The sequence below is a fragment of the Fragaria vesca genome, linkage group LG4, assembly GCF_000184155.1.
Source record: "Fragaria vesca subsp. vesca linkage group LG4, FraVesHawaii_1.0, whole genome shotgun sequence".
Lineage (NCBI taxonomy): Eukaryota > Viridiplantae > Streptophyta > Magnoliopsida > Rosales > Rosaceae > Fragaria > Fragaria vesca.
The window spans coordinates 19,460,576-19,474,286 of NC_020494.1; the positions used below are offsets into that span (position 1 = coordinate 19,460,576).

General features: G+C 39.7%; 5 protein-coding genes across 5 annotated transcripts in view; 1 reads left to right on the top strand and 4 right to left on the bottom strand.

The window, feature by feature from the left end:
• Positions 1-693: 693 nt before the first annotated feature.
• Positions 694-5,101, bottom strand: LOC101304376 (putative clathrin assembly protein At2g01600-like). The gene is made up of 15 exons (XM_004297421.1): positions 4,843-5,101; positions 4,687-4,756; positions 4,484-4,581; positions 4,033-4,171; positions 3,784-3,911; positions 3,459-3,551; positions 3,260-3,310; positions 2,990-3,055; positions 2,838-2,903; positions 2,583-2,663; positions 2,417-2,497; positions 2,037-2,213; positions 1,847-1,928; positions 1,628-1,740; positions 694-1,314 (listed from the first exon to the last, which is right to left on the bottom strand). The coding sequence occupies exons 1-15, from the start codon at positions 4,930-4,932 to the stop codon at positions 970-972; spliced, it is 1,680 nt and encodes a 559-aa protein (XP_004297469.1). The 5' UTR covers positions 4,933-5,101; the 3' UTR covers positions 694-969.
• Positions 5,102-6,253: 1,152 nt separating this feature from the next.
• Positions 6,254-7,236, bottom strand: LOC101304665. The gene is made up of 3 exons (XM_004297422.1): positions 6,783-7,236; positions 6,557-6,696; positions 6,254-6,446 (listed from the first exon to the last, which is right to left on the bottom strand). Exons 1-3 carry the CDS (start codon positions 7,046-7,048, stop codon positions 6,328-6,330), a joined length of 525 nt encoding a protein of 174 aa, XP_004297470.1. The 5' UTR covers positions 7,049-7,236; the 3' UTR covers positions 6,254-6,327.
• A 78-nt stretch (positions 7,237-7,314) lies between these two features.
• Positions 7,315-11,694, bottom strand: LOC101307300. The gene is made up of 9 exons (XM_004298466.1): positions 11,434-11,694; positions 10,999-11,343; positions 10,687-10,902; positions 9,878-10,524; positions 9,434-9,530; positions 9,293-9,346; positions 9,088-9,203; positions 8,428-8,618; positions 7,315-8,098 (listed from the first exon to the last, which is right to left on the bottom strand). Exons 1-9 carry the CDS (start codon positions 11,692-11,694, stop codon positions 7,446-7,448), a joined length of 2,580 nt encoding a protein of 859 aa, XP_004298514.1. The 3' UTR covers positions 7,315-7,445.
• Positions 11,695-11,936: 242 nt separating this feature from the next.
• On the top strand, positions 11,937-12,921 carry LOC101307586. The gene is made up of 4 exons (XM_004298467.1): positions 11,937-12,134; positions 12,229-12,339; positions 12,413-12,507; positions 12,602-12,921. The coding sequence occupies exons 1-4, from the start codon at positions 11,937-11,939 to the stop codon at positions 12,747-12,749; spliced, it is 552 nt and encodes a 183-aa protein (XP_004298515.1). The 3' UTR covers positions 12,750-12,921.
• Positions 12,818-13,711, bottom strand: part of LOC101304959 — a 4,367-nt gene continuing 3,473 nt past the window's right edge. The window contains exon 10 of the mRNA XM_004297423.1: positions 12,818-13,495. Coding sequence (XP_004297471.1) covers positions 13,253-13,495 — 243 coding nt within the window. The 3' untranslated portion in view covers positions 12,818-13,252. The remainder of the gene's footprint in view (positions 13,496-13,711) is intronic.

Sequence of the window (13,711 nt, forward strand, 5' to 3'; positions counted from 1 at the left end):
TTTCACATTCAAATTGCCTAATTGTATTGTTGAGGTTGGGTAGCATGACAATGATTCCGACGGGTGTGGCTAGTGGTGGCAGATTCAGGTGGCGACGCATCGGGTCTATGGGCTCGGCCACGGGTTGGCTGGGATCTGGCTCTGAATTTGGTGGCTGCTATTGCAGCATTGAAGTTGAGCTAGCGTCGGTGACCGAAATCGGTTGCACTACCTCAAGGTTGGTTGCACGTTAAACGGCGAGTGACGCTGAAGTGGATGTCAAGGACACCGTCTACAGGTCTGGGATTGGGGTATGTTAGGGTTTCGTTGTCTGTGCAACTCGGGGCTTGGGATTTGCGGACTCGGCTACTGAGTTTGGTGGCAAAGGTTGCAGTAGTGACGCTGGCCGGATTCGAGGCGACGATGGCTCAAGACTGGATACCGGAGGCTGGTGGGTGGATGTCGGATGATGGTGGGTGGTCACCGCAGACCACCGTAGATGGTGGTCGTAGCTTGGAAGAGGCAGGGTGTGGCAACGGGTAACACATACACGATGTGGATTTTCTAATAAGTACCCATCAATATATCCTTCTGGCCCAATTATCAAATCTCATTACAAGCTTATCTTGGATCTTTTTAATTTTCCCACTTTTCCCAGTGTCTTCTACCATTTTTCCCATCTCCTTACAATTAACCCAAAAACCAGTTCTATATCCTGGTTGCGCCGCTGCGCGCCTTTTTGTTAAATAAAATTACGAGCGAGGGAGAGAGCGAGAGAGACGGTTTCAATTACATCAAATTTTATAAACTGTATGAAACTAATTATTACATCTACTGTTTACTCGCGCTCAATTTTACATCAAATATATGTTCTTCCCGAACTCCATCCATCTCAAGACCAAACACCAAACCATTTTGCTATACTCACCAAAATACATCAAAACCAACTTCATGCGTGGATTGACATCTTTTCTAATGCTTAGTGTGTCCTCAAAGCAGGCCCGTGCTTCCGAAGGGGTTACTAGTCTGCGGTTGATGAGCAGGAAATGTACCAAACCCAGTAGTATCACCAAAAGGATTTGATGTGGCGCCCATCATCATATTTTGCTGTGGCGGCTGGTAGGTGGGCTGGAATGGACCAAAGGGGTTGGATTGTTGTTGAGCCATTGCCGCCATTTGAACTGCAGGAGGGGCAGCAACATTGTTTGACAAAGCAAACGGATCTTGTACCTCGAATGGATTTGGAGCAGGTTGTCCATAAACAGGTTGCTGAGAAGCCCTGTATTGTCCTTCATCATATAAACTGTTCAGGGTAAGGGAGTCCAACCCACCAGCCTGGCAAGGATTAAAAACAAGCAATTGATTACGCAAGGATATAAAGAAGATCCCAATTACTCTGATAGAAAAAATTCACAGCCAGCCGCCAATTATGTTGTTAGTGATTCACCGGTTCATAGTGCAAAAAGTACACAATACACAATCCCTGCCTGGTCTAAATTAGTTCCCAAATCTGAGACTCATAACCAATTAATGATGCCTAAACATATCACAACACTAAAAGCACAAGGCCAAACATATTGAAATAACAGTGACATAGAGATAATAGATTAGAGGATATAACATATATTATAACCATTTGATGGCCTACCAATTGCCTGTCATTAGCTGATGATATGTTGGTACTTGGAGTTTCGACCAGGGCAAGTTCCCATCCACTGGGATCAAAATCTTTCGATTGCACATTGAATGTTGGTGCTGCATTTGTAAATTTAAGAGGGAGCAATACAAAGGCACACAAATCAGATATCAAAATTGCATTCTCTAACAACTGAAGACAAACTAAACAATAAGAAACCAAAATGCTTACCAGTTTCAGATGGTACTATGGCTAGAGCCAAAGCATTGCTTTCCTCAATTGCAGATGCATCACCTGTAGTAAAATCCAATCCCTACCCACAAAAGGAGTTCGGAGAAGACAAAATGGATACAGAAAGAGTAAGAAACTTTAAATAACAAAAAGGAGCAGAGCATAAAAGTATACGGCAATCACATCCTACCAGTAAATCTCCGGTAGCCATGTTACTTTGAGGAGCAGGAGGAGGTGGTGGTGGAGGAGGGGTTGCCATCTCAACATCAGATGAAGCTAGAAAGTCTGAAGGTAGCTGCTCAGGTTCATCACTAGATAAGTTTGTGTCCTCAGGTAGAGACTCTTCTGGTCTATATGTCAAAAGAAGCTGTTCATAATCACCAGGTATTAGTTTTATATTTCATCTCAATGACCAGATGTTAATTGTCGTTATACTACAGTTGCATCAAAATTCAAAACACTTGGGGACTCCAAAGAAACAGATCAATTAGCATTTTTTTGTTTAAGAAACATTAAGTTTTGTTTTCTGACAAAGAAACAAAGAAACAAAGAAAAATAGTATATACTAACCAATGGCTCAGTGGGACCACTAACAGCCCGCGGCGCCTCTCTTATATATTCTTCCATTGTTGTAAGGAAGGACTGTGGAGGCTGATAGATGAGAACAATAGTCAGAATACAATGGGAAATGGGGAAAATAGGGATTTATACAAAAGACAGGGTTTCTCTGTAAGACCTCTCTCAAGACAGGAAACTGGAAATTCCTAGCAAGTTCCAACCCTTTGCATACTTCATAAAAATCGGAGAGACCGGCAGCCTGCAGCAAAGAAGAATATTTGATTAAGAGAGCAGTAAAATCCTAAACTTGACCTTTAGTTATCAATAACTGATGTTGAAGTAAACCAAGTTCCAACTATACTCAATACTCAATAGCTGTTAAAATAAATTTAATCAACTAATAAACGAAATCAAAATGAATGTATATGATAACCTGTTGGCCAGCTCGCTTATAAACATCAAGGGCTTTAACTGCTTCATGTCTTGGCATCTCAAAAAACTGCACCCAAAACCAAATTTCAGAGTTCAAGAAACAAAAACCCATTTGTTCACTTGGTATATGCTCACATAACATAACCAGTCTACCTTATCAACAAGATTTATAATTCCATCATTGACAGCGCAATATATTTTAAAGCTCTCCTTCAGTACCTGAAATTGCAGAATCAACAGTCAGATACAAAATCAAATATATTCAATTGTCTAGTATTCTAGATTTACCAGTTTGATGGCTTCTATCAGAACTTGATACCCTATTAATAATTAAAATAATAATTTCCATTTGTAAGACTATATACATAGAATTTCCCTATCTAAGACTATAAAAAGATAAAAATCGGTGATTCTGAGACATACCAGCGCCAGTGCATACTGTATAACATAATTCATGACAGCTGCTCCTTCTGGCTGCAAATTCAGAATGCATAATCAATATTTTTGCACAAAAACTCTCTACACATATACATGTTGTATATACATCATACAGTATCTAGAATATCAAGATTCAGAACATGTTTGGGTGAAGTAGACAAAGCACAAGTTCAAGATATACTACCCGGCAACCAATGAGGCGATACAACAGCTGCTGTAAAGCAGGTAAGTGGTCCAATAGTTCTTCACTATCCAATTCTCGAGTTCTACTGTATCCCTGTGAGAATAAAAAAAGGCAATAAGCAAACAAAAAGAATGGGATTGTGATTCTTTGGCAGTTACAACCAGAAAAATCTCATACCAATGAAATTTAGGTTACCTATTCAATAACCTAAAACAAATTATTTTAACCAAAGGTTCCTCACCAAATTATCATAAAAATGCTGCCAGAATATTTTGTTCCCTTGTCCTAGAAGGTATTATAGCTCATATGGAAAGTAGTTAAGTACCTTCTCCTGCGCCTGGGCAGGTCTCGGAAGACGTTCAGCTTCAATGTCATACTTCAGAACCCTAAAGCATTCAAGCCGTTCCTCTAAAAACAATGCATATGTACGCACCCAGGCAGAGCAATCCCAGGCTACAAAACGGGGGAAAAAAAGAAACATATATAAAAGTGAAGTTATAAACATAATTCTGTTGATAGCTTGGTAGTGACAGGCAAAATAGAAAGAACAGATGATACGGGTGGTCAAACTCACCAATGGGACTGGAGTCGTCTTTAAAATTAGAAAGCTGGAGAATGCGTCCTCTCTGAGAGAAATTTACAAGTTCTTCCCTGAAGGTAGGATCACCCTCCCTCAAAGTCCTATGGATAACAATCAGCGTTTTTAAAGCCACCTGCCAATGCCAAGCATGGAAATCAAACAAAACGCAAAATGATGATACATAACCAAAAGAATCTTTCACAAGTCGCAACTTCACAACGACATAAACAACTACCTACACACTACATTAAGTACAAAAAAGAAGAACTACTGCAACAACAACATATAGTGTGCATTTCTAACTCCAAGAAGACTAAAATCGAGATCCACACGCACGAGAACATGCTCTATTCCTCATCAAAATCAACTCCAACACAAAAACCGCAACCGAAACGTATCACATTGCGATTTAACAAGGGGAAAAAAGGCAAAGCAATCAGCATACCGTCCAATTGTGAGTCTTGCTCAATCGTCTCGAAAGAGCATTAATGCAGTAAGCAACATCCGCCCGTGGTCGAATCGCCGACGTGGCAAACAGAATTTCTGCACAAAAAACCACACAACTCCTCAAAATTCAAGCCAAAAAAAATAAAAAATCGAAAATCGAACGGATCTGATTCACAAGAAGAAAAAGAAAAGAAGACCTACTTCTGAGGTGTCTCTCTTTCGGAGGACACTCGACGTGGTTCGTCGCCTTGACTATAGCAACATCCAAATCCTAATTTCACCAAATCCAAATTTAGACAACACAAAATGAAATTCAACTCTGTTTCAATTCCTCGAAAATCGATGAATTTTTTTTACCGCGTAATCGCTGTTGACGTGTGCGAGTCCGACTTTGGTGGTGTCCTTGATGGCGCCGTAGGCTTTTCTCCACGACTGAAGCGTCCCCATTCTTCTCTCTCTAGATCGGCGGCGCTTTCTCTCTCTAGAAATTGAAGCGGTGACTTGGCTCGCAGGCCTCGTTTCTCTCTCTCTCCGATGCTCTTGGGGGATATGAGAGAGAGAAAGGGAAAGGAAAGGAAAGGAAGAGAAATAACGAATCAGAGAAACGCAGAGAAGAAGAAGGATTTAGCAGTGAAGCGACGTCGTAACGCGTAGCTTCTACTATTTTAATGGACTGGCCAGCCTCTTTGGCTTTTTGGCGGCCCCCTGCTTCGGTGTTGTGTCATGACCTCATCATTGACATGATCAAACTGTGGCCCAATATTTACCACCATACGAAGTATACATCACATTTTCGTATATAATACACATTCACCTAAATCTCGATTTTACCATGTTCACCGGGTAACTTTCACTGGTTCATAGTTTAATCAGGGTAGAAAATAATAAAAAATTTGGTCATAATAGTTGGAGGGTTTAAGTCCATCCGGAAGTGAAAATATCCGACTCAAACTTAAAATAATACTTATCGAAAGTTTATGCATAAAACATGTGAAATACGTGATGAGTTATTATTGTAAGTATTGCGTAAACTTGCTCAGTCACTCGAAGATACGAGATACATCTATATACATGTCGGATCTCTTACGTGTTCATTTTAATCGAGTATCACGTATCAGAACACTCCTATATATTCCGGAAATAGTAAGGCTTTTACGTATACATTCTAGTAAAAGACTGTTAGAAGGTGAGAAGAACAAATATTATATTTTATAAAACAGATGGTTGCCAGACGAAGTCGGTGACCTGAGAAACAAGTAATCTAGAACAACAAGCGTAGCTGGTCGAAGAACAAATAAAGAACAAGAAGCAGTAGAGCTGCACGTGCATCTTGTTCTCCAGCGACTCGCCAGAGGCTTCAAGCTCATTTTCCAGAATAATTAACCAGGGTGGTAGATTCTCTTTTCATTTTTCAATAATTGTTGTATTATTAATTGGTTCCCTAAAGATTCAACATCGGAAGCAATTGAACAGATAGTTTTCCAGAAGTATTTGACCAAGGAAAATATTTAGGTAGTCCGCCCACCAAGAATTTGATTTGAATTATCAAACTCGATCAATCCATGAACAAAGGTCAAAGAACTTAGCACTGCATTTAAGATTATAGACAATGTGGTCAAATTCGAACTAGAACTTCATACGAATCTGATGAGGCGATGAGATAACATTTTGTTACACATTTCGACTTTTAACCCATGAACACAATGTAAGATTATGACTTAACCTCGACGTATCATTACTAATTTCATTTGTATATTGGGTGTTGTAAACCAAATTGGTTTTACATAGTTGTGCTCCTACTAGTCTACAAAGAGAGATACATTTGAACACAAAATTTAAGGTTCACATAATGAGGTCATTAAGAATTGGGATGTTTAGCTTGATGGCTCCAACGGCAACTAGGAGTGAGAAAGCCCAGATTGGTAGTATCCACAAGAACACAAACTTCAGAATTTGTTTGCCTGCAACAACATTAGGTTGAAGAGCCATTAGTGTCATCTTCATCTTTCACTTTTGGCACAACCATAACCATTTTCACAGAGAGAAGCTGAAGAAAAAGAAAACGGATTACCATTTGAACGGAACCCTCTTTCGGTTTGATTGGTTACCCACTCTCCTGTCTCCCGGAGCTGCTTCTCCACTGGCCCTTCAAACTTGCTAAAGTTCATCATCGACATGTCGAACTTCGCAACATTTTCTTCTTCCACATCCCTTTAAAAACAAACATATTCTCGCAGTATCATTAGTCATTACACAACTGCAGTAGTTGAACCGAACTCTAGAAGTGAGGAGCTTACGAGTTGTCAGCATCGCGAAACCTTCCAGCACCAATGACACGTTCGATTTCGATGACAGAAGGCTGGTTTGGCTTGCGGCGTTGCAAGTTTGGTTGCGGCTTCTTTCCTGGCAATGGTGGAGTTGTTCTGCTGCGCATCGGAAGTTTTGTGTTGTTGTTAGTAGCATGGAGAGATGGTGGTGGTGATGAAGAGCCATTGTTGTTGTTGGGAAGAGAAGCATGAGCAAGGTTTTTGGTTAGGGAAAGACAAGAGGATAAGCTAGACATTGTGGGTGGTGGTGGAGCTTCTCAACTGTCTATTCTTTCTGGAAGTATTTAGCACAGCTCTGTTAGTTTGCATATATCATTTAATATCTTGAAAAAGTTAAAACTTGAACAGATTCACAGTAAAAACAAAAATGGGTTTTACAAGGATGAAATTGATTCATAACATGGCCTAATTTTCTTACAAGCAATACTCTTATTGTGCCTGAAATCCTTAAAAATGAATGACAAATTTGGCGCTCACCGAAATGATGACAACTAATTTTGTCTTCCGATTAAGGGTAGAAGTCATTCAAAATTATGAACCTTTCTGAGTAAAAATATATCACATATGTATAAACTCTTCACTGGCTTCAGTAAAGTTCAATGATGACAAAACTGATGAACAAGGATAAAAATGTTAGGCACTGCTTTCTAATGTAGGTAGAGTTCTCAGTAAATGTAGTGCCCGTCTCCACTGTGGTCTTTCTGATAGAACTATTCTCCGCAAAACTGGTACAGCTCCAGCAGATAGAATTGCCGAATGGTTCTCACTGTCCATGCTAAGATTATACAATATAGCCAAACATGCTTCGACAGCCCTGTCACTACCTTCTTCAATCAGTTCCACCAAAGGAAAAATTCCTCCCTGTGCAGCAACTGCTCGAGTGGAATCAACCACCCCTTCAGAGATTATTCTGTTGAGTTCTATAACGGCAGCTTCCTTTGACTGCAGGGAGAAAGAGGTCTTGAGCTGCTCCATGAGTCTGGGAATAGTCTCGTGGAGAGTTACTTCCATGTTGATTGGGTCATCGACATTTAGTCTGGGACCAGAAAGAGAACCAAGTTTCACCAAACAACCAGCAGCCCAATCTTTGTTGCGGACGGGAATATCAGACTTCAGAATATTGCAGAGCAATTTGGTGAAATGGGCAGTGTCTATCTTTTGGCAAAACCTGTCAGAGTCTAGCAGTTTTGTTAATAGCCGGGAGGCTGCTGATATAACAAGACCGGCTTCTTCAACTTCCAGGACATGTTTCCCTGGCTGCTGATAATCTACTTCAGATTCCATGTCTGCTAAATATCACACTCAAACAGAATAAACAAACTGAATACTCAAATCTGAAACCAACCCCCTTTATTTCTTCTTAGTACCATAAAATAAAAATAATTTCAGCTTTTAATTTTAAACTCGATCTTCTGTGATAAAACCAAATAATATTTTCCCTTTTCAAAATTATTAGTTGTGAGGACAGAATTATGCATACACTGAACAAGCAAAACATTAGTGCTTACTAAACCCATTTAGTTCCAAATCAGTTTGATTAGAATTGCATAAGGCAAAACCAATAAATTAACGTACATATATCACAATTTACTGTACATGAAAATATTCCCCCTACCTTCAAGGACCTTTTGCTGGAGTACAACATCCAAACCAGATTCTATATCCACTGAAGTGATGGTTTCCATGCTTGGGTCAATAACTGTACAGAACTCGAGGATGGAAGCAGCTTTTCTTTGTAATCTCGGGGTTGGGGTCTTTAATATCTCGAGAAGACGAGTGATAACCACAGAATCAAGCACATTTTCCCTGCATATTTGTTATATGAAGAAATAAGCATTAAATGATTGTTTGTCAGAAAAGTTCGAATGCTATTTATTTCTTTTCTGGGTAACATGGACAAAAAGAACTTATGAGACAATATGCCTGAAAATTCAAATTAATAATATTTTCTGAATATTGCATGATCTGTGAGAGGATGACGCATGAAATTTGCAGACAAAATGTAAACTTTATCCGTCTTTTTCTTAAAGAGGACCAAGAAAGCAGGCACTCAAACACAATGACATACACTAAGTGTTTTGTCATGTGAATATTAAAAAAACATTCTGCTCATTATCATCTTCGTTGGTTATTGACGAGTACGTGAAGCTATAAAAACATGACTTGCGCTCTGAGAAGAAATATAACATACTAGAGAAAAAAGGTTCGACTAAGTAGAAAGAAGTTCCACAACAAATTGGATATAAATAAATAAACAAAAGGTGGGAGATGAAACCTGGGATTTGTTTTTGAAATAGGTGTATGAGTTACATCTCCAGTTACTCCTTTTGAACCATGAGAACCTCTTGCAGCATCTGAACCCCTTGATCCATTTACTGGTCCATCATAAAACTGGAAATGAATCAACATACTTGGTAAGCCATTTAGTCAACTAATAACTAAAAGGTTTCAAAAATATTATCAAGAAATGATTAACCAACCTTTGACTTCATCTCTTTACTAGGATCTAAGATCCTTCCAAGAATATCCAAGGCCTGCATTGCAGAAATTATCATGTGATCAACTTAAACAGCGACTCAATTCCTAGAAGAATTATTGAGAGGATATAATAATATAATGACCTTTTCCATCAATATTTCAGGGATCTCTGGGTTCTTTAAAATATTAACCAAAGGATCTAAGGCACCTTCAGCTTCAATTATTTGACAAACAACATGGCTGCATCAAGCAAAACAAGATCATATTAACATCAATTATTTGCAAGAGGCTGTTCATGGAAGGAAATCAAAAGATTAGAAGAACTCTTGAATATATAGCATATGCAAATGCAAAATAAGGATCAAGTTTGAGTATTAACAATTTGCAAACCAAGACAGAGGAAAAAATGTAGGAGTCAAACAGGTACTCATTTGTGCATATGCATATATGCCAGAAGAAGTTTCGGTGTTGTTTTACTATTCGTACCAGGAACTGTTGAACTGACATGAAGGTTCATAATATAAAATTGTTCATGAACCGTCAATAATGGCATAGGATTAAAGAATCCATTGGTGAATAACGATTACCTGACAGACAACCTCTCTAGAGCTTGAATTGCTGCTAGTCTGATAGCATCATTCTTACTGTCTAGAAGCTGAACTAAGAGCTTAACTGCCCCAGCTTCCTTGAATGATATCCGCATGTGTTCATTTATAGATGCATCAGCAACTGACTCAGCAGCTCTCACTATTGCCGACTCATCTTCAAGTCCAAGAATCAAAACCAGTCTAGCCACTCCGTCCACCCATGGCAAAAGTGTGAGTTGTTGACCAGTTACTATTTCAGACTGTTTCTTTTCATCATCCATTTCGATGGCCCCAATACGAGCCAGAAACTGTTGCTGTGTCCGTCCAACTATTGCATTCATCTTTGCTTCCTCTATGTTTGCATTCTTATCATCGACATGTAATCCAATGAGTAACTCAGAGGCGCCAAACCTGGAAGGAGTGTTAGAAGTCTGCTCAATTTGTGTACCATCTGGCAAACTAGGCCATGAATAAAGACCTGGTCTGAATGCCTTATAAGCAGCTGCACCAATCATGGGTACTGGAACAAGACCTTCCTCTATGATAGTAATTCTATGATATCTATCCTTACATAGTTCCAACAAAGCATTCTTTGCTTCCTTTTTAATTACTTTAGATCCTTCAATGTCAGTTCTAAAGAGCTTTGCCTGCATCAATATCAAGGAGTTGGTCTCTATATATCACAACCAAGCATATAAAAATGGAGCATTACTTACTTAAACTGCTTAACCTTGTATAAGGAGGTAAGAGTGTAACACATTTAAGATCACCCAAATCAACTATTACATAAGAAATAAGAGAAGTCTCACCAATTTTGGTATAACACCAGCTTCAACCATAATGCCGTGATTAAATTCGCTTAATGCCAAATTTGCCAAAACCCCTCCTGCCGCTTCCTTCACCTTGATGTCCTCATCATCCAAGGACTTAACCAGTAATGGCAAGATATCACTGTTAGCAATCTTCATTCTGAACTTCTCGTCCACACTCAAGTTCCACAATGTACAGATAGCTTGCTCCTTCACCTGCACAAAAATCTCATCACACCCCACCCAAAATTCAACATCAACAAACATGCAAACACTAAACTCCACATGTGACATACACCCATCATCCATTACCTCAGAAGTGGTCGAAGCTCGAGTAAGCAGCCCTGTAATCTCTTCAATGGCTCCACTGTTGGCCACCAAATCCCGATACGAATTAACAAGCGCTATTGACCTCAACAGACCAGCAGCAGCTTCACAAGTAGAGCTGGACTCTGATCTCAATAAGTTCAGAATCAAATGTATGCAGTCAGGAAACTGCATAATGGCATCAATATACTTCTTCCCACCAAGTGAATATTTCCACAGCGCAACTACTGCTTGTTCTCTGTCAAGAGAGTCATGGTCCAGCCCAAGCATCCGAATAAAAAGGGCTACATAACCATCACTAACATTGGAAGACTCTCTTTCTTCCATACCCTGAAATATGTAGCTTCAACCAATAAATAAACGATCAGAGAATTACTAATTAATGGTACCGAAATACGAAACTAATAGAGAAGAAACTACCGTGCGTGTTTGATGACCAGCATCAGCGTCAGCATCGTCACTAGTGGCTCTGGTGAGGAATGTACGGTGAGGGCGTGGTTTGGGCTTGAGGGTTTGGAGATGGGCTCGAAAGAAAGAGAGGCGTGCTCGTCTTCTTCTGGGTCTTGTTGTGGTTTGAGCTGCTGTGATGGGGAGGAGAGTCGTGTTGGAGGTTAGAGAAGGTTGGAGAAGGAGATGAGGCAGCTTCACTGTAAAGGGAGCTTGGAGTGTTGGGGCCCACATGATGAAACCGGAACTGGAACGATGGAGTTTGCAGATTGTAGGGGTTTTAGAAGAGCCTTTAGTTCCAGGTGTGGTTCGTTCGAGGAGTTGTGGTTCGGGGAAGGGTAAAATGCCTCTTGTTTAGCTTTTACCATGTCACTTTTTACTTTTTTCATATTGGTAAAAAAAATGCATGCATTTTGTGCCATGAAATGAGTTCATAAAGATAAGAAGAAACAGAGGCACATAAACAGAGCTCTAAAATGAGCTGCTCCTTCACCTCCCAAATCCCACAGGCTCTGCCTTCCCTCAACCGCCCTCGCCGTACAGCTTCGTCCACAATCAATCTTAGTCTCAGTCACTCCCACCATGCCAAACCTCAAAAGGTATACCCAAGCATTGTTCATAACCGCCTAAAGAAAATTGGGTCAGCAATTCAAGTTGGAGCAGCTTTGGCCATTGTAAGATGCTCCTTCATTGTTCTTCCTTGTTCAAATTGTTTATATTTTGTTCGATATTTCCGTGATATACGAATTGTTTGTACTGTGTTACCAGATTGAGCTGCCTGCACTTGCTCATGAGACTGGTATGAACTATGAGGAAGATTTATCATGGACTTTGATACAATCCGGAATCGTAGGCACCTGGTACTTCCTGCTCATGCCGGTAAGTTAATGTCGATGATTTTTTCATCAAGTTCTTGAATGTATCAGTAAAACACATTTTTCTATGGCTGCAGCCGATCATCATGAACTGGCTTCGGATTAGGTGGTATAAGCGAAATCTCCTAGAGATGTATTTTCAGTTCATGTTCGTCTTCCTCTTCTTTCCTGGGTGAGTAAGCTCTATTCAAACCTAAATCTCACCATTCTTCAAAGGGTTTTGATCTCGAAATCTATAACAATTTCATTTTGATACTACTGCGCAGCATACTCCTTTGGGCACCATTTCTCAACTTCAGGAAGTTCCCTAGGGATCCAAACATGAAGTATCCTTGGTCCAAGCCAGAAGATCCCGATCTCGTTAAAGCCGGGTTCATGAAGTACCCTTATGCCGAACCTGAAGATTATTCATGAAAATTGTACAAACATCTCTTATAAGATGTATCATACAACTTATGATCAATGTATATGACTAGAATTTGGTCACCTGAAAACAAGACTAATCTCGAACTCTGATGTAATAGCATAAAGAATCACATCCTGTATCATCAAAATTCCTTCTGGGTTGAAACACTAAACCGGGAATACATATGGATCCCTTTTCTGATAACACACTTTCTAGTACTGTAAATATTAGATGTGAATAACTTTAAAAGGGGATCTAAATAAACACGAAAAGTTACACAAAAGGAAGGAAAAAGCCCAAATGGCTCAAACCAAATTAAACCTTCAACCAAGTATTGACCTTCAACTAACTCTAGTTCCGTGTCCCACTGGGACAAAAGTATAAAGATAACTCCTATTTTTCACCACCTTATTCTGAAGTAAATTAGTTTGCTTTTCTTCTCATGCTTGATATTGTATGAAAAACACGTTGATGCTTTGCACCACCAGCTGCTAGTTGTCACTCACCCAGCTCAAAGAAATGGGTTTTCAGAGCTGAAAAACACTGTTAGTTTGTTCCAATCCAAAGACTCCATGTTTGGGGACACCACAGCTGCTGCACCGACAGCCAAGGCAAGGATGATAAATGCCACACTTTTCTTGCACCCACTGCCGCGTGATAGCTTTCCCAGTAATGTCTTACAATACTTGTCTGCATCCTTGACGAGTCGCTCTTGCTCAGGAGATTCTGCCTCACCCTCCAAAGCCTTCTCATTCTACAGAGTTGTATGCAAAAAGCTTAACACAACTTATATGCACACTTATATATAGTCAAATCAACAACAAGTTTGATAAGATAACCAAATCCTTAACAGCATCTGTGATGATGCAAAAGAACTGAAAATAGTTGTCGCGTGGCTGGGCAAAAATAAATGTATCCAAACTCAGAGAGAGAGAGAGAGAGAGAGAGAGAGAGAGAGAGAGACTTACTT

Bases quoted from the DNA above. Each gene is read 5' to 3' on its own strand.
- LOC101304376 (XM_004297421.1), bottom strand. From the start codon at position 4,932: ATGGGGACGCTTCAGTCGTGGAGAAAAGCCTACGGCGCCATCAAGGAC. The intron at 2,214-2,416 runs GTTAGTATATAC...GATTATGAACAG, and splicing joins GTGGTCCCACTGAGCCATTG to CTTCTTTTGACATATAGACC. The intron at 1,315-1,627 runs GTAGGCCATCAA...AATCCTTGCCAG, and splicing joins CAGCTAATGACAGGCAATTG to GCTGGTGGGTTGGACTCCCT.
- LOC101304665 (XM_004297422.1), bottom strand. From the start codon at position 7,048: ATGTCTAGCTTATCCTCTTGTCTTTCCCTAACCAAAAACCTTGCTCAT. The intron at 6,697-6,782 runs GTAAGCTCCTCA...TTGTTTTTAAAG, and splicing joins TTTCGCGATGCTGACAACTC to GGATGTGGAAGAAGAAAATG. The intron at 6,447-6,556 runs GTAATCCGTTTT...ATGTTGTTGCAG, and splicing joins AAGAGGGTTCCGTTCAAATG to GCAAACAAATTCTGAAGTTT.
- LOC101307300 (XM_004298466.1), bottom strand. From the start codon at position 11,694: ATGTGGGCCCCAACACTCCAAGCTCCCTTTACAGTGAAGCTGCCTCAT. The intron at 11,344-11,433 runs GTAGTTTCTTCT...TACATATTTCAG, and splicing joins CTGGTCATCAAACACGCACG to GGTATGGAAGAAAGAGAGTC. The intron at 10,903-10,998 runs GTAATGGATGAT...ATTTTTGTGCAG, and splicing joins GAGCTTCGACCACTTCTGAG to GTGAAGGAGCAAGCTATCTG.
- LOC101307586 (XM_004298467.1), top strand. From the start codon at position 11,937: ATGAGCTGCTCCTTCACCTCCCAAATCCCACAGGCTCTGCCTTCCCTC. The intron at 12,340-12,412 runs GTAAGTTAATGT...CTATGGCTGCAG, and splicing joins GGTACTTCCTGCTCATGCCG to CCGATCATCATGAACTGGCT. The intron at 12,508-12,601 runs GTGAGTAAGCTC...ACTACTGCGCAG, and splicing joins GTCTTCCTCTTCTTTCCTGG to CATACTCCTTTGGGCACCAT.